The 19,423-nt window shown below is 36.9% G+C and overlaps 1 protein-coding gene across 1 annotated transcript in view; it reads right to left on the bottom strand.

The window, feature by feature from the left end:
* Positions 1-19,423, bottom strand: part of LOC123512174 (vacuolar protein sorting-associated protein 35-like) — a 57,903-nt gene continuing 38,480 nt past the window's right edge. Inside the window, exons 8-11 of the mRNA XM_045268404.1 lie at positions 19,067-19,246; positions 17,673-17,912; positions 14,400-14,543; positions 1-2,572 (exon numbers count right to left, since the gene is read on the bottom strand). Of these exons, the coding sequence (XP_045124339.1) occupies positions 2,393-2,572; positions 14,400-14,543; positions 17,673-17,912; positions 19,067-19,246 (744 nt within the window). The 3' untranslated portion in view covers positions 1-2,392. The remainder of the gene's footprint in view (positions 2,573-14,399; positions 14,544-17,672; positions 17,913-19,066; positions 19,247-19,423) is intronic.

Here is a 19,423-nt window from a genome sequence, read left to right as displayed (position 1 = left end):
TGTGTGTGTGTGTGTGTGTGTGTGTGTGTGTGTGTGTGTGTGTGTGTGTGAACAATTCAGAAAGAAGAGTTCAAATGACTGTGGGTGAGATGAAAACCTGTGTTTACACTTGCCACAGTCATTCCTACCACTTCTTCCATCACATTTTATCATCTTGTTGCTATTCATATATATGCAAGGATAAAAGTATTAGACAATATCAACTTCAGTTCAGATTAAGGAAAATTATTAAAAAAGTTGAGCAGCTCTAAAAAGACTAAATGATCTGAAAGATATTGGTTTAAACTAGAAAAGGTTCACAGTATATTGCTTCATACACTGTGCCAACAGCATGCCCACTCATAAGAAAAAAAGAGTGAGGAAAAAAATCAATATTTCTCTCACAGGACAGCTGTGTTTGTGGCATTGCTGACACTTGTAAAGAATTGTGAGTGGTGTGAGAGGTGATCATGCTCCACAGACAAAAGAAATGTAATATACAAAAGAAGCTACCCTTTAGCTTGTTTAGGATTCTTGTGATGAAACATCTTAATGGTTGACTGCTTACAATATGGTGATCAAGACTAAACATAAGGCTCATAATGAAAGACTTACTTCATTACATCTCAATGCTAAAACAAACAAAAAACAAATAAATAAATAAATAAATACATAAATAAAAAAAAATAAATAAATAACATACACTGTATGATACTGACTGGGGCATATATATATATATATATATATATATATATATATATATATATATATATATATATATATATATATATATATATATATAGACAGGATTACTATAATCAAACTCTCTTAAGCCTAGTACACACTATGCATCAAGTATCAGGTACATGATGCAGTAGAAGTCTTGTAAAAAATTACTAGTGGCCAAACTGTACTGCAATAATGCTCACTTGTTCCTGCATGTGCCACTAGTCAGTATTACAGTTAGCTTTCTTTGTGTGGGGATGTCTGTGTCTGCTAGTTATGTACTCTGCCAAGAGACTGTACTGTGGAGTGTAACTGTAATGTGTGCAGCAAAAAAGAAACTTTTGTGGAAGAAAAGTCAAACTTTGTGGTGTAAACAATGGCTTTCTCAGTGATATCTGAAAGGGAGCTTCAATCAAATATTTTTGGAGCTACAACCCAAAAATCCAACAGACTGAAAATTATGCAAGAATGCCATTCACTGCATTTCATAAATTGCTATAAAAAATTAAGCTATACATTTGTAATGGCTATGACCCATTGGAGCTGCAGCTGCAAGCATATCCTCGCACTCTGAACTCTGATGCAAACTGAACAGGCGCATGAAATCAGAGTGGCCCATCAACATGCTCGTGATACAGAATTGTGATGAAAAGTCTTTTTTCAACACATCCATTCAACACTGCGTGCATCATGATTTATAGTGTCTACAGGCCTTTAGCGCAAAGAAAGAGTTTCCTGACAGAATCATACAAGATAATTACTGAAGAAAAAATAAAACTTTTGGCATCCTCTAGAAGGAAATCAAAGAACAAAAGTTTTTCAGCCAAACATTTTTTTCCAAGAATGACTATCAAAGGAACACATAAAACATGAATTAAGGTGGTATGAATACACATTAGTTTGGAAGAAATACCTTCAGTATATGGCAATATTTTCAATCAGTTCTGGTAAGATCATTTTAACCATTTGTGTGAACATAGCAAAATTTTCATAAATAAAAGTTTATCATAAAATAAAAATCTGTATTGTAACAGTCTTTGTATAAAGCTTATATATAATTATAACAAATTAATTACTCAAAAAAGCTTGATTCCTGTATGATCTCTACATCAAAAAATCTGCTCACAATCTGTTATCACCGGTCCCTAGCACCTGCAGCCTCCTGCTTGCTATATGGATAGTCTCCAATAACACTGACAGAGATTCTCTAATCAGATTATTTCACAAAGGTACAAGGACTCAGCTACTAAAGAGAGAACAGACCTGCTGCATCTGGTCTTATCATTCAAAAGTTTCATCAGCCTCTCCAGCACAATAAGGAAAAACTACATTACGATGGTAATTTTGGTATGATTTCCTATTTATTAAACTGGTGCAAGCTTAAGAGCAAATAAAATTATGGATGAACTTCACAATCAAACAAACAACATGGTTTTTCTCCCTCATTCACACATGTACACTTCATTCATATTTACTATGTATTAGTATCATTGTAACATTTAATCAAAACAGCCACCATACATGTCAATGACTAATATTTCTCGGTTGATAAAAGTTATAAATTCATCGTCTATAGACAAGATATGGGCAGATGTGTAAGAAAAATGTTAAGTGTACCATCCCTTCTAACCTTAAGTGGATAATGGAACTTACTTCTCAAAGCATGCAAAGGAATGGGTCCATCTCCTCACAGCTGGAGACCTTCATAGGATGGGCCCTCAGAGGGCGGCTCCTGCTGGCGTAGCTGAAGGTGAGTAAGTGTGTTGGTAAGATGACGGGAGATCTGGTCAGTCTCCTCAGTAGTTTCCAGGTTGGCTAGATCCTCCTTCACTTTGCTCACCAACTGGTTCAGCATTGCCACTGTCACCTGTGTTAATGTGCTCATTTATCTAGTTATAGTATACAAGGCCTGAGCTGAAGTTATATGGCAGTCTCTGTATCTATAATTGTTAGTTGAAGCAGATTCAATGGCTCTATCACCTCTCCAATCAATATTCAAATAACTAAATTCTTTATTGGAGAAGGTGTATTTTCTATATCAAACTTTTCTTGTAGCTTCTAAGTAAACAATTTCTCTCTGTTCCAGCAAAATAGATCTTCTCTACTTCTTACAGTCCATTCATCAATTTACAGTACACTGGTATTAGGTCTCCACTTTTCGTGTGTGTGTGTGTGTGTGTGTGTGTGTGTGTGTGTGTGTGTGTGTGTGTGTGTGTGTGTGTATTTACCTAGTTGTATTTACCTAGTTATAGTTTTACAGGGCCTGGGCTTTATGCTCGTGTGGCCTCGTCTCCATATCTACACTTATCCAATCTTATTTTAAAAGTATGCACACTCGTTGCAGACACTACTTCTTCATTTAAACTGTTCCACGTCTCAACACATCTTTGCTGGAACACATCTTTGCTGGAAACTATATTTTTAACATCTTTCAGACATCTTCCTTTTCTCAGCTTGTTACTATGCGATCTTGTGCTTCAAATGTCATATTCTTCTCTCAGGATCAGTTTCTCATTATCCACTTGGTCCATTTCGTTGATCAATTTATAAACTTGTATCAGATCTCCTCTCTCCCTTCTTTGTTTCAGGGTTGGTAGATCCATAGCCTTTAGTCTCCTCATATGTCATCCCTTCAAATTCTGGAACCATTCTTGTAGCCATTTTTTGTAGTCTCTCCAACTTTCTTATGTGTTTCTTTTTATGAGGGGTCCACACTACTCCTGCATATTCCAATCTGGGTCTTATTATAGTACTTATCAATTTCTTCATAATTTCTTTGTCCATGTAGTGAAATGCAAATTATATGTTTCTCTAAAAATTCTATCAATATGGCTTACCGGTTGATTGTTTTCTTCCATCGTCACTCCTAAGTCCTTTTCCTTTTTTACTTTCTCCAGTTCTACTCCATCTCCCATCTTATAGATTCCCACGGGTCGTCTTTCACTCTTTCCCATTTCCATGACATGGCTTTTGTTCACATTGAATTCCATTTCCCACTTTTTACTCCATTCCCAGATCTTATTTAGGTCTTCTTGCAGTCTTTCACAATCCTCTTTTTGCTTTATAACTCTGCACAGTTTTGTATCATCTGCAAACAGATTTATGTAGCTGTTCACTCCTTCTGGCATGTCGTTAATATAAACGAGGAAAAGTATTGATGCCAATACTGACCCCTGTGGCACTCCACTTTCTACTGCTCTCCACTTGGACTTCATATCTTTAACTATCATCCTTATTTCTCTCACCCCCTCAAATAATTTTCTATCCATCTCAATGTGCTTCCTTTTAAGCCACCCTTCTCCTCTAACTTCCATAGTAATGTTGCATGTGGCACTTTGTCAAACGCCTTTTTTTAAATCCAAATAAATGCAGTCAACCCATCCCTCTCTCTCTTGTACTTTACCAACTATTCTAGAATAGAAACTCAATAAGTTAGTTATACACGACCCCAAATTGGCTATTTGATATTAATTTGTTGTCTTCAAGGAACTCAATCTATTGTTTCTTTATTATTCTTTCACATCTTGCATATTACACTAGTTAGTGATACCGGTCTGTAATTTAAAGGTTCTTCCTTCCTTCCGCTCTTATATATGGGAACCACCTTAGCTCTTTTCCATTGTACTGGTACTATTCCATTTTCTATTGAGCATTTTATGATGTTGTATATAGGACTTGCTAGTTCTTCCCTACATTCTTTCAGTATTCTGCCTGAGACTTCATCCGGTCCCATTGCCTTCTCTTCATTCAGTTCCTTCATTAACTCTTTTATTTCAAGATTGGTTACTTTAATCTCTTTCATATAGACTGTCTCTCTATTACCCTGTGGCCTTTCAAATTTGGATTCCTTAATAAAGACCTCCTGGAATTTACTATTTAATAGTTCTGCCATACCTTTTGGGTCTTCCACCATCCCGTTCTCTCCTTTTAACCTTTCCATTGTTTCTTTTTGCCTCATTTTTTCATTTATGAATCTGTAGAACAATTTTGGTTGCTCCTTACATTTTTCGACAATGTCCTTTTCAAAGTTCTTTTCCTCTTCCTTCCTCACCTTAACATATTCATTTCTCCCTGCCTTGAAGTTTTCCTTATTTACTGGATTTCTATTTCTCCTCCACCTTTTCCATGCTCCATCTCTTTTCTCCTTTGCCCTAGCACACCTTGCATTAAACCAATCTTTCTTTCCTTCTTCCCCGACTCCTGTTTTGTATATTTGAAAAAATAAGTTATAATTCTCTTGCATCGTCTCTGAGTTTTCCATCTCCTCCCAGTTTATGTTTTTAAAATAGTTCTTGAGATTCTCAATATCAGCCTTTCTGTAATTTAATCTGTCTCCTTTGTATGAATCGTCTCTATCTCCCTTTCCCTCTTCTATATCCATTTCTAATATTACATGGTCACTCTTTCCCAATGGGCACTTATATCTTATATCATCATTTGTTTCCTCTGAATCTTGTGCATTCCTTTACTCTCTGGTCCATCATATTGTCTATCATTAGGTTCAGGAATCTTTCTCCCCAGACTTCTTCCCCCATACCACTTTCATAATTTTCCCAGTCCACTTCTTTACAGATGAAATCTCCTACTAATATCACTTTACTCCTTTCTTTAACAATTCTCGTTAGACTCCTTATTGTGTCATCTATCATGTCTTTATATTCTTGATTGGTCCATGAATTTGTTTTTGGTGGCACATGTTACAATGATTGTTAACTCTTTTTTATTAATATGCATCTTAACCCGTACAGCGTCAGCAGATCTGAGACTTTGTGATTTCGCCAGTGCTGGCCACATCATGGATTTTTTTTTATTTGTTAAACCAGTCTTAAATGATGTGAAACAAATGAAAATGACAGTCATTCCTCCCAGAACTGACTGGAAGTGGTATTAATTGGTGCGAGATGTTTTGCGCTAAGGTTAGCGACTTAGCAAAGCCTTATGTGACTAGTTTATTCGCTTCCTCGTTTCTCACCAGTCGATGCCTGAGTTGGACACATGCATAATATTGTTGCTGAGTTGAAAGAAAAACAAAATGTCATGTTTTGCTGTTTGGGAGCGCTTGTGACTATAAAGACACGAGATATCGCGAGGGAGTGTTGCCCTTTGCGGTGCAAATATTTTCCAAGTAATATGTACTTGTATTTCGTTATAACAAAGCGATTGGAAAATTCTTATTTATGTCATACAAAGTTTTCACTACCACAATATAACAGTTACCAAAATCATCTGAAAACGTAAGAGTAAGTAATGGAAATTACGCTTTGTTCATATTAGCGGAGTTGAGACGTCAGTTTCCCGCTACACCGAGCTAAAGGCAGCAGAAACTGTTAAAGTTCAGATATGTAATAAATAAACACAGGAAGGATTCATGTTAGCAGGGACAAGGAGGCAACATGAGCAATGTCTACAGTGCATGATGGCAGTATAATGGTAGGTTTTGAGGACGCAATACCTCCGAAAACACGAGGAAGCTCGCCGACGTATCTCATACGTCTCTGACGCCCGGTTCGCTCAGAGTAGCCGACGTATCTCGTACATCTCTGACGCTGTAAGGGTTAACATACAGTACGTCTGCTTTTCCTTCCCCACATTCCACTTGGTTTATCACCATCTCCTTCCTTAACATAATCATGACTCCTCCTCCTCCTTTACCCACTCTGTCTCTTCTCCATACATTATACCTATTATCCAAGTCAATTTTTATTGCTTCATTTAGTTTTGTTTCAGCCAGGCATACAATATCCAGATTTTCTTTCTTTATGTAATCTCTTAATTCTAATTTACTTGATAAAACCCCGTCTATGTTCGTATACATCATTTTTAGTCTCTTGCCTCTATCATTTTTAGTTAAACTTGTTTCACTTTTTTCTCTTCCTTCTCATTTATATACCATTTCCTTATCCAGTTTGTTGTATCTCTTCCTTTCTTCCTCATTTCTATTTTTCTTTATATAGATATCCTTGCAGTCTTCTGTTTCTCTTAGTTTTGTTGTTCTATATAATATTTCTTCTGTTGCTGCTTGTGATTTTGGTAGTATTTTAATTGGTCTAGTTTTTCCTTCTTGATATGGTCCCATTCTGTTTATTTGTTCTACTTCCTCTTCTAAGTTCTCCCTATCTTCGTCGTTTAGATTTTTTAGTAGGTCTTTGACTGATTTCATTTCTTCTTTTTCTCTTCTTGGTCTATATTCTATATTTTTTTCTTTTATTCCAAATACAATTACACTATTCTTTTTTTTTTGCAATTTCTCTAACTAGATCTTCTTTTGTCTTGAAGGCTCCTATCATTTTGTTTGTCATATTTTTTTCTTTTTCTTTTAGTGTGTGTATTTACCTAGTTGTAGTTTTACAGGGCCTGAGCTTTATGCTCGTGTGGTTCCGTCTCCATATCTACACTTATCCAATCTTACTTTAAAAGTATGCACACTCGTTGCAGACACTACTTCTTCATTTAAACTGTTCCACGTCTCAATACATCTCTGAGGAAACTAGATTTTTTTAATATCTCTCAGACATCTTCCTTTTCTCAGCTTTTTACTATGCGATCTTGTGCTTCGGATGTCATATTCTTCTCTCAGGATCAGTTTCTCATTATCCACTTGGTCCATTCCGTTGATCAATTTATAAACTTGTATCAGGTCTCCTCTCTCCTTTCTTTGTTCCAGGGTTGGTAGATCCATAGCCTTTAGTCTCTCCTCATATGTCATCCTTTCAAATTCTGGAACCATTCTTGTAGCCATTTTTTGTAGTCTCTCCAATTTCCTTATGTGTTTCTTTTTATGAGATGTCCACACTACTCCTGCATATTCCAATCTGGGTCTTATTATAGTACTTATCAATTTCTTCATCATTTCTTTGTCCATGTAGTGAAATGCTACTCCAATATTCCTTAGCAAATTATATGTTTCTCTAAAAATTCTATCAATATGGCTTACTGGTTGATTGTTTTCTTCCATCATCACTCCTAAGTCCTTTTCCTTTTTAACATTCTCCAGTTCTACTCCATCTCCCATCTTATAGATTCCCACAGGTCGTCTTTCACTCTTTCCCATTTCCATGACATGGCTTTTGTTCACATTGAATTCCATTTCCCACTTCTTACTCAATTCCCAGATTTTATTTAGGTCTTCTTGCAGTATTTCACAATCCTCCTTTTGCTTTATAACTCTGCACAGTTTCATATCATCCGCAAACAGATTTATGTAGCTGTTCACTCCTTCTGGCATGTCGTTAATATAAATGAGGAAAAGTATTGGTGCCAATACTGACCCCTGTGGCACTCCGCTTTCTACTGCTCTCCACTTGGACTTCATATCTTTAACTACCGTCCTTATTTCTCTCCACCTCAAATAATTTTTTATCCATCTAAATGTGCTTCCTTTTAAGCCACCCTTCTCCTCTAACTTCCATAGTAATCTTGCATGTGGCACTTTGTCAAATGCCTTTTTTAAATCCAAATAAATACAGTCAACCCATCCCTCTCTCTCTTGTACTCTATCAACTATTCTAGAATAGAAACTAAATAAATTAGTTACACAAGACTGTCTTTTTCTAAAACCAAATTGGCTATTTGATATTAATTTGTTGTCTTCAAGGAATTTGATCCATTGTTTCTTTATTATTCTTTCACACATCTTGCATATTACACTACTTAGTAATACCGGTCTGTAATTTAAAGGTTCTTCCTTCCTTCCGCTCTTATATATGGGAACCACCTCAGCTCTTTTCCATTCTACTGATACTGTTCCATTTTCTATTGAGCATTTTATGATGTTGTATATAGGACTTGCTAGTTCTTCCCTACATACTTTCAGTATTCTGCCTGAGACTTCATCTGGTCCCATTGCCTTCTCTTCATCCAGTTCCTTCATTAACTCTTTTATTTCAAGCTTGGTTACTTTAAACTCTTTCATATAGATTGTCTCTCTATTACTCTGTGGCCTTTCAAATTTGGATTCCTTAGTAAAGACCTCCTGGAATTTTTTATTTAATAGTTCTGCCATACTTTTTGGGTCTTCCACCATCCCGTTCTCTCCTTTTAACCTTTCTATTGTTTCTTTTTGCCTAATTTTTCCATTTATGAATCTATAGAACAATTTTGGTTGCTCCTTAAATTTTTCGACAATGTCTTTTTCAAAGTTCTTTTCCTCTTCCTTCCTTACCTTAACATATTTATTTCTCGCTGCTTTAAAGTTTTCCTTATTTGCTGGATTTCTATTTTTCCTCCACCTTTTCCATGCTCCATCTCTTTTCTCCTTTGCCCTAGCATACCTTGCATTAAACCAATCTTTCTTTCCTTTTTCTTTAGGTCTATATTTCGGGACATATTCCCTGACTGCTGTTTTGTATATTTCCAAAAATAAGTTATATTTGTCTTGCATTGTCTCTGAGTTTTCCATCTCCTCCCAGTCTACGTTTTTAAAATAGTTCTTGAGATTCTCAATATCAGCCTTTCTGTAATTTAATCGGTCTCCTTTGTATGAATCGTCTCTATCTTCCTTTCCCTCTTCTATATCTATTTCTAATATTGCATGGTCACTCTTTCCCAATGGGCACTTATATCTTATATCATCATTCATTTGTATACCCTTTGTAAAAACTAGGTCCAATCTCGCCGTCTCGTCGCTGCTTTCCTCTGAATCTTTTGCATTCCTTTACTCTTTGGTTCATCATATTGTCTACCATTAGGTTCAAGAATCTTTCTCCCCAGGCTTCTTCCCCCATACCACTTTCATAATTTTCCCAGTCCACTTCTTTACAGTTGAAATCTCCTACTAATATCACTTTTCTCCTTTCTTTAACGATTCTCGTTAGACTCCTTATTGTGTCATCTATCATGTCTTTATATTCTTGATCTCCTCTCTCTCTTCTCTGTTCCAGAGTTGGCAGATCCATAGCCTTTAGTCTCTCCTCATATGTCATCCCTTCAAATTCTGGAACCATTCTTGTAGCCATTTTTTGTAGTCTCTCCAACTTTCTTATGTGTTTCTTTTTATGAGGGGTCCACACTACTGCTGCATATTCCAATCTGGGTCTTATTATAGTACTTATCAATTTTTTCATAATTTCTTTGTCCATGTAGTGAAATGCTACTCCAATATTCCTTAGCAAATTATATGTTTCTCTAAAAATTCTATCAATATGGCCTACCGGTTGATTGTTTTCTTCTATCATCACTCCTAAAACATGTGTGTGTGTGTGTGTATTTACCTAGTTGTAGATTTACAGGGCCTGGGCTTTATGCTCGTGTGGTCCCGTCTCCATATCTACACTTATCCAATTTTTCTTTAAAACTATGTACACTCTTCGCTGACACCACTTCCTCACTCAAACTGTTCCAAGTCTCAACACATCTTTGCGGGAAACTAAATTTTTTAACATCTCTCAGACATCGTCCCTTCTTTAGTTTCTTACTATGCGATCTTGTGCTTCTAAAGTCATATTCTTCTCTCATGATCAGTTTCTCATTATCCACTTCATCCATTCCGTTAATCAATTTATAAACTTGTATCAGATCCCTCTCTCTTCTCTGCTCCAAGGTTGGTAGATCCATTGCCTTTAGTCTCTCCTCATATGTCATCCCTTTAAATTCTGGAACCATTCTTGTAGCCATTTTTGTAGTCTCTAATTTTCTTATGTGTTTCTTTTATGGGGAGTCCACACAACTCCTGCATATTCCAATCTAGGTCTTATTTTAGTACTTATCAATTTCTTCATCATTTCCTTGTCCATATAGTGAAATGCTACTCCAATATTCCTTAGCAAATTATACGTCTCTCTGAAAATTCTATCAATATGGCTTACCGGTTGATTATTTTCTTCCATTGTCACTCCCAAGTCCTTTTCCTTTTTACTTTTTCTAGTTCTACTCCATCTCCCATCTTATAGATTCCCACTGGTCGTCTTTCACTTTTTCCCATTTCCATGACATGGCTTTTGTCCACATTGAATTCCATCTCCCATTTTTTGCTCCATTTCCAGATCTTGTTTAAGTCTTCCTGTAGTATTTCACAATCCTCTTTTTGTTTAATGACTGCACAGTTTCGCATCGTCCACAAACAGATTTATGTAGCTGTTCACTCCTCTGGCATGTCATTTATATATACGAGAAAAGTATTGGTGCCAATACTGACCCCTGTGGCACTCCGCTGTCTACTGTTCTCCACTTGGACTTCATATCTTTAACTATCATCCTTATTTCTCTCCCCCTTAAGTAATTCTTCATCCATCTCAATGTGCTTCCTTTTAAGCCACCCTTCTCCTCTAACTTCCATAGTAATCTTTCATGTGGCACTTTATCAAAAGCCTTTTTTAGATCTAAATAAATACAGTCAACCCATCCTCTCTCTCTTGTACTTTATCAACTATTCTAGAGTAGAAACTCAATAAATTTGTTACACATGACCGACCTTTTCTAAAACCAAATTGGCTATTTGATAATATTTTGTTGTCTTCAAGAAACTCAATCCATTGCTTCTTTATTACTTTTTCACACATCTTGCATATTACACTAGTTAGTGATACCGGTCTGTAATTTAAAGGTTCTTCCTTCCTTCCGCTCTTATATATGGGAACCACCTCAGCTCTTTTCCACTCCACTGGCACTGTTCCATTTTCTATTGAGCATTTTATGATGTATATTGGACTTGCTAGTTCTTCCCTACATTCTTTCAGTATTCTGCCTGAGACTTCATCCGGTCCCATTGCCTTTTCCTCATCTAATTCCGTCATCAACTTTTTATTTCAAGCTTGGTTACTTTAATCTCTTTCATATAGACAGTCTCTATTACCCTGTGGTCTTTCAAATTTGGATTCCTTAGTAAAGACCTCATGAAATTTACTATTTAACAGTTCTGCCATACTTTTTGGGTCTTCCACCATTCCGTTTTCTCCTTTTAACCTTTCTATTGTTTCTTTTTGTCTTATTTTTCCATTTATGAATCTGTAGAACAATTTTGGTTGTTCCTTACATTTTTCGACAATGTCCTTTTCATAGTTCTTTTCTTCTTCCTTTCTCACCTTAGCATATTCATTTCTTGCTGTTTTGAAGTTTTCCTTATTTTCTGGATTTCTGTTTCTTCTCCACCTTTTCCATTCTCCATCTCATTTCTCCTTTGCCCTAGCACACCTTGCATTAAACCAATCTTTCTTTCCTTCTTATTTAGGTCTATATTTTGGGACATATTCCCTGACCCCAGTTTTGTATATTTCCAAAAATAAGTTATATTTCTCTTGAACCGTTAATGAGTTTTCCATCTCCTCCCAGTTTACGTTTTTAAAATAGTTCTTGAGACTGTAATTTAATCGGTCTCCTTTGTATGATTCATCTCTATCTTCCTTTCCTTCTTCTATATCCATTTCTAATATTACATGGTCACTCTTTCCCAATGGGCACTTGTATCTTATATCATCGTTAATTGGTATATCCCTTGTAAAAACTAAGTCTAATCTTGCCGGCTCATCGTTTCCTCTGAATCTTGTGTTTTCCTTTACTCTTTGGACCATCAAATTATCTATCATTAGGTTCAGGAATCTATCTCCCAGGCATCTTCCCCATACCACTTTCATAATTTTCCCAGTCTACCTCCTTACAGTTGAAATCTCCTACCAATATCACTTTTCTCCTTTCCTTAATGATTCTTGTAAGACTCCTTATTGTGTCATCTATCATGTCTCTATATTCTTGGTTAGTCCATGAGTTTGTTTTGGTGGCACATATGTTCCAATGATTGTTAACTCCTTTTTATTAATATGCATCTTAACATACAGTATTTCTGATTTTCCTTCCCAAACTCCACTTGATTTACCACTATCTCCTTCCTTAACATCATCATGACTCCTCCTCCTCCTTTACCCACTCTGTCTCTCCTCCATATATTATACCTTTTATCTATGTCTATTTTATTGCCTCATTTAACTTTGTTTCCACCAGGCATACAATATCTGGTTCTTCTTTCTTTATGTAATCTCTTAATTCTAATTTACTAGATAAAATCCCATCTATGTTTGTATACATCATTTTTAATCTCTTGTTCTTATCATTTTAGTTAAACTTGCTCCATTTTTTCTCTTCTTTCTCTTTTATATACCATTTCCTTATCCTGTCTCCTATAATTCTCCAAAAATGCCTTCTTCTCCTCCTCTGACCTTTCATTATTTTTTCTCTTGCTTCTGCCACCAGTTCATTGTGTCTCTTCCTTTCCTCCTCGTTTCTATTTTTCTTTATATATATATATCTTTGCAACCTTCTGTTTCTCTGAGTTTTGTTTTTCTATATAGTACTTCTTCTGCTGCTGCTTGTGATTTTAGTAATATCTTAATTGGTCTCACTGTTCCTTCTTGATATGGTCCCATTCTATGGATTTCTTCTACTTCCTCTTCTAAGTTCTGTCTATCCTCGTCATTCAGATGTTTTAGTAGGTCTTTTACTGATTTCATTTCGTCTTTTTCCCTTCTTGGTCTATATTTAACATTTTTTTCTTTCAGTCCAAAAATAATTACACTCTTCTTTTTTTCTGCAATTTCTCTTACTAAATTTTCTTTTTTCTTGAGGACTCCTATCATTTTGTTTGTCATATTTTCATCTCTTTCTTTTAACTGTTCTTGAAATACTTCTTGAAATGATTCCTTGTCTTTCTTATCTTGGATTCTCCATGCCTTGTACTTCTTTTTTAATCACGTCTTGTACTCTTTCTTCTTCTTTGTTAACTAGATCTTTTAGCTTCTCTTTTTCTTTCTCGGCTTTACCGAGTCCTTCTTCCATCAATTTCTTGTAGTTCGCTATTTGGACTTTTCATTCTTCATTTTCGGTTCTTAGCCTAGTTTCGTTTTTTTCCACTCTTTTTATCCTTTCTTTCAATTTCTGGAGCTCTTTATCCTGTTCTTCATTCTCTTTCATTCCCATACTCTCCTTTATCAATTTATCTAATTTACGTTCGATAGTCAAGACTATCAAATAGTGAAGTTTGCGCCGTATATGTGTGTGTGTGTGTGTGTGTGTGTGTGTGTGTGTGTGTGTGTGTGTGTGTGTGTGTGTGTGTGTGTGTGTGTGTGTGTTTCACTGTTTGTTTCACTGTTTCACTGTTTGATCTGCTGCAGTCTCTGACGAAACAGCCAGACGTTACCCTACAGAGCGAGCTCAGAGCTCATTATTTCCGATCTTCGGATAGGCCTGAGACCAGGCACACACCACACACCGGGACAACAAGGTCACAACTCTTCGATTTACATCCCATACCTACTCACTGCTAGGTGAACAGGGGCTACACGTGAAAGGAGACACACCCAAATATCTCCACCCGACCGGAGAATCGAACCCCGGTCCTCTGGCTTGTGAAGCCAGCGCTCTAACCACTGAGCTACTGGGCGTGTGTGTGTGTGTGTGTGTGTGTGTGTGTGTGTGTGTGTGTGTGTGTGTGTGTGTGTGTGTGTGTGTGTGTGTGTAAATGTGTAATATTTACAACACTGTTAAGCCTGAACAATTTATAATTAAGACGTCACATATCACAGATAATCACTTGCAAGAAATGTAAATTCTTTTTCAATATGTAAGTTACATTGTTATCAATAAAATAAAAAAAAATTTCCAGCAAACAGCAATGCATCAAATGATATTCTTCCTATATCTTGTGATCTTCCCACAACATGCATTCCTTTCCTAAGTGAGGAAGTAGACAGTTTTCTTCAAAAATTTACCTGAGAGTTGCCTTTCTCATAGAAGTAGATGTAGTGGTTGAGGAGTTCTACAAAGAGCTGAATCTGGGTAGAGGGATCCATGCACTGGTTGGCAATACGAACAGCTTTCTTCAAGCACTCCAGGACACGCTTCTCGTCCCGCAGCTGAAAAACACCTTGGTCATAGTGCTTGCCACAAGCTGACATCACCACTACAAAAATGAGGCTTTGTTTGAATGCTTATCACAGTAGTGGGGATTGCGGTAACAACAGTGTATCACTAAAAAAGGAACACTACAGTAGTCCATACTGGTCATTTATCTACTTTATTTTTCATGCTGCTCATTATCAGAGAAAAGGAGGTCAATGATTAAGAATACCTATTGACTTGCATTAGAGAGCTGAAAATATTATTCAAAGAAGAAAGTCTTGTGCAACAAGGAAAAGGGTAGGAATGCAGTTCTTAAGATGAGAAGAGCAGTTAGCATAAAAGTAGCAGTAAAAGACAGCAAGAGATGCAACATTGTTTTCATGAGAAAGAAGCTGAAGACAGTCAGTTATAGGAAAGAAAGTGATAAGAGAAAAATTCCACCCTATCTAAAATAGTATGAATGGAAGCACCAAATGCATGTGAAGCGATTTTTTATTTTTTATTTATTTTTTTTTTTTAGTAGGGAAGAGGGCCAGCCAAGGGCAAAAATAAGAAAGGATTTAAGAAAAAGGCCCACTTGAGTGCTGGCTCTCAAAAAGTGACAAAGCATCAGCCAAAATTAGGGAGCAAATGCCTCAATACCTTCCTCTTAAAAGAAGACAAGTCGTAGGAAGTTGGAAATACAGATCCAGGGAGGGAGAAATTAGGGAGCAAGTGCCTCGATACCTTCCTCTTAAAAGAAGAGAAGTCGTAGGAAGTCGGAAATACAGATGCAGGGAGGGAGTTCTAGATATTACCAGTGAAAGGGATGAATGATTGAGAGTACTGATTAACTCTTGCATTATAGAGTTGGACAGAATAGGGATGAGAGGAAGAAGAAAGCCTTGTGCAGCGAGGCCACAGGAGGAGGGGAGGCATGCAGTTAGCAAGATCAGTAGAGCAGTTAGCATGAAAATACCAATAAAAGATAGAGAGATGCAACATTTCGGTGGTGAGAGAGGCTGAAGACAGTTAGTCAGAGGAGGGGAGTTGATGAGACAAAAGCTCTTGATTCCACCCTACCTAGTAAAACTGTTTTACTGGAACCCCCCCAAACATGCAAAGAGTACTCCATACAAGGACAGATAAGGCCCTTATACAGAGTAAGCAGTTGGAGGGGTGAGAAAAACTGGCAAAGATGCCTCAGAACACCTAACTTCACAGAAGCTGTTTTAGCAAGAGATGAGATATGAAGTTTCCAGTTAGATTATGAGTAAAGGACAGACTGAGGATATTCATTGTGGAAGAGGGAGACAGTTGAGTGTCATTGAAGAAGAGGGGATAGTTGTTTGGAAGGTTGTGTCGAGTTGATAGATGGAGGAATTGAGTTTTTGAAGCATTGAAAACTACTAGATTTTCTCTGCCCCAATCAAAAATCTTAGAAAGGTCAGAAGTCAGGCATTCTGTGGCCTCCCTGCGTGATCTGTTGACTTCCTGAAGGGTTGGTCATCTCTGAAAGGACATGGAAAGATGTAGGGTGGTATCGTCAGCGTAGGAGTGGATAGGGCAAGAAGTTTGGTTAAGAAGGTCATTAATGAATAATAGAAAGAGAGTGGGTGACAGGACAGAACCCTGAGGAACTCCACTATTAATAGATTTCGGAGAAGAACAGTGGTTGTCTACCACAACAGCAATAGAACGGTTGGAAAGGAAACTTGAGATAAAGTTGCAGAGAGAAGGATAGAAGCCATAGGAGGGCAGTTTTAAAATCAAAGCTTTATGCCAAACTTTATCAAAAGCTTTTGATATGTCTAACGCTACAGCAATAGTTTCACCGAAATCTCTAAAAGAGGATGACCAAGACTCAGTTAGGAAAGCCAGAAGATCACCAGTAGAGCGACCTTGACGGCAGCCATACTGGCGATCAGACAGAAGATTGTGAAGTGACAGATGTTTGAGAATCTTCCTATTCAGGATAGATTAAAAAACTTTAGACAAGCAAGAGATTAAAGCTATAGGACGGTAATTTGAGTGGTTAGAACGGTCACCCTTTTTAGGAACAGGCTGAATGTAGGCAAACTTCCAACAGGAAGGAAAGGTAGAAGTAGATAGACAAAGTTGGAAGAGTTTGACCAGGCAAGGTGCAAGCACGGAAGCACAGTTTTTGAAAACAATAGGAGAGATCCCTTCAGGACCATAAGCCTTCTGAGGGTTTAGGCCAGCGAGGACATGGAAAACATTGTTATGAAGAATTTTTATTGTAGACATGAAATAGTCAGAGGGAAGAGGAGAGGGAGGGACAAGCCCAGAATCGTCCAAGGTGGAGTTGTGAGCAAAGGTTTGAGAGAAGAGTTATTGGAGATGTTTTTGGCTAAATGCCAGAAGTCTCAAGGGAAGTTTGAGTTTGAAAGATTATGACATTTTCTACTTATGAAGGAGTGTTTGGCAAGTTGAAGAACAGACTTGCATAATTCCGGGCAGAAATATAAAGTGCATGAGATTCAGGAGATGAAAGACTCAAGTACCTTTTGTGGGCAACCCCTCTATCATGTATAGCACAAGAACAGGCTGAGTTAAACCAAGGTTTAGAAGGTTTAGGTTGAGAAAAAGAATGAGAAATGTACACCTCAATGCCAGACACTATCACCTCTATTATGCATTCAGCACAAAGAGATGGGTCTCTGACATACTCCAAACATGGGTGGATAAGGCTCTTATACTGATTTAGTGGGGTGAGGGGGAGGATGGAGGGGGAAAAAACTAACAGAGATGATTCACAAAACATTTCATCTTATTAACGCCTCTCGTCTAACTGGCTGTCTTCAGCCTCACTCTCATCACTGCAGTGTTGTATATCTTGTTATCTTTTACCAATTGCAGTTTTATATCTCTTGTTATCTTTTAACACTACCTGCTCTTCTGTCTCCTGTCCTCCCCCGCCTCACTGTATAAGACTTTCTACTTTCAACATATTGAAAAGAAATCAGAGTTAGAAACTAGAGAGTAAGCAACTTTTTGTCCCTTGAGCAAAGGTCAGATACTTTAAATATATCTCATAGACAAGTCAGATACTTTAAAAAGACCTTATAGATAAACTGATGAAGAATATGAATACATAATTCATTTGTTATTCCAGTTTAAAACTGCCACATCAGACAACATACCTCCTCCTTGTTGCTGAATTGTGATCGAGCAGACCAAAAGAGGTGAGAGCAAGTAGTTACACCTCGTGCCTGATCTGGTTTCTTTAGCAGCTTGGAGGCAGCCAAGGCACACTGAGTTCTTAGAGGTTCATGGTTCTCTTCACTGAAACAAGTTGTCTGCTGGAAGGTGCCCATGATGAGGGTCATGGCTGCTAACTGTGCCTTGCTGTCACTAATCTCATCCTCATACAAAGAGAAGGCCTGTCAGGAAAAAAAAATGGAGATTAAATTCATGATTCTCACAGTCATCAATAAAAATTTGAAAATAGTATTAACAAAATATAGATAAATAAAAAAAAAAAAAAAAAAAAAAACACCAAACTATTGCACATGATTATTACATGAATACAAATAAGAAACACTGTGACAAATAGTTGTACAGCCTGACTTGAAGACATCCTAACTTTGAAATAAGTTCACCGAGAAGAACATGGCAATCTGAAGTAGAAAAAAATAATAGTAATAGATAAATAAATATGTTTGTAAATTCAAAGATCAATAAAGACATGTAAATTAATCTTTAAAGAAATCTTTTTGAAAGCAGAGCCACAATAAGTGTAGACAGCAAATGTGAGTATGAGTAAGGAAAGTACTTAGCTCATTGCATCCACACTTCATCTTTGCTCTTTACTCCTCCTCTCCTGCTAGGGTCAACATCACAACCACCAGCACTGACATAGTTTTAAAAATAACACACCACATAAATTTCTAACCAGTTTAGAAAAAAAAGTAAATAAAAATAACAACCATGCTGGAGGGAAAAGTTATTAAAGACTCAATGATAATCACTCCATGTTTCATTCCTTCATCTTAACTTAAAATACTATAATCCTATACACATCATCATGGCTTTCACCATCCACTTTTCACACAATATTAAGCTGGATGTCAAGATAGAATGAAGACAGCAAGGTGAATGCCTATGAAAATGTTAACATGAGCATAACAAGAATGGAATACATTTTACATTTGTTGAATGATATACTGAAATGGCTGAACATGAAGTAAGAACAAATATGGTCATACATTAAAAGGACAAACAGACTAGATGAGTACTGGATTCAGAATGTTCACGCCAAAAAAAGGCTTTGGCCACACAATGATCAACAAAGAGTACAATCTTCTAGTCAGTGTTATGATCAAGGTAAAACTTGTAGCAGTGGGTTTAGGTTGAATAAATGTAAACTTAAGGAAAAGATCAATGAAGATCTGTTCACAATAAAAAAAAAAAAAAAAAGGGCTAAATAATAACCAAAGTGACAAAAATAAGGAATAGTGCTAGTAAGAGGAGGCTGCCTTGTGTGGATCAGCAAACTATCCACACACACCAGTTGTCCTGCTATTCCAAGACCTACCTGTGACATGAACTCATAGGCCACAGTCTCATGGTTCTCAAAGTCAATCTTGTCTATAGCGAGAGCACCCTGCAAGAACAGTCTGAGAGGCAGTTCGGCATACTCTGCCTTCACCAGCGCAGTGATGGTCTGGTGACAAAACTGGAAGATCTTGTGTACCTTCTTGCTCCACTTGTCATCCTTGGGGACACAACACAACACATTACAACATGTGAAAATATGTTTTATAAATGGAACTAATATCAGCAATGTCTTTATAATTTTCCCTCTTTTTCAATCCCTCTCTAGTGACCATTGTCATGTATCATTATCCATTAATGCCATGACTACTGGTCATTTCTCTCTCTCTCTCTGCTC

The sequence above is a fragment of the Portunus trituberculatus genome, chromosome 33 (genome assembly GCF_017591435.1).
Source record: "Portunus trituberculatus isolate SZX2019 chromosome 33, ASM1759143v1, whole genome shotgun sequence".
NCBI classification, from domain to species: Eukaryota; Metazoa; Arthropoda; class Malacostraca; order Decapoda; family Portunidae; genus Portunus; species Portunus trituberculatus.
This window is presented reverse-complemented; position numbering and strand designations above follow the sequence as displayed.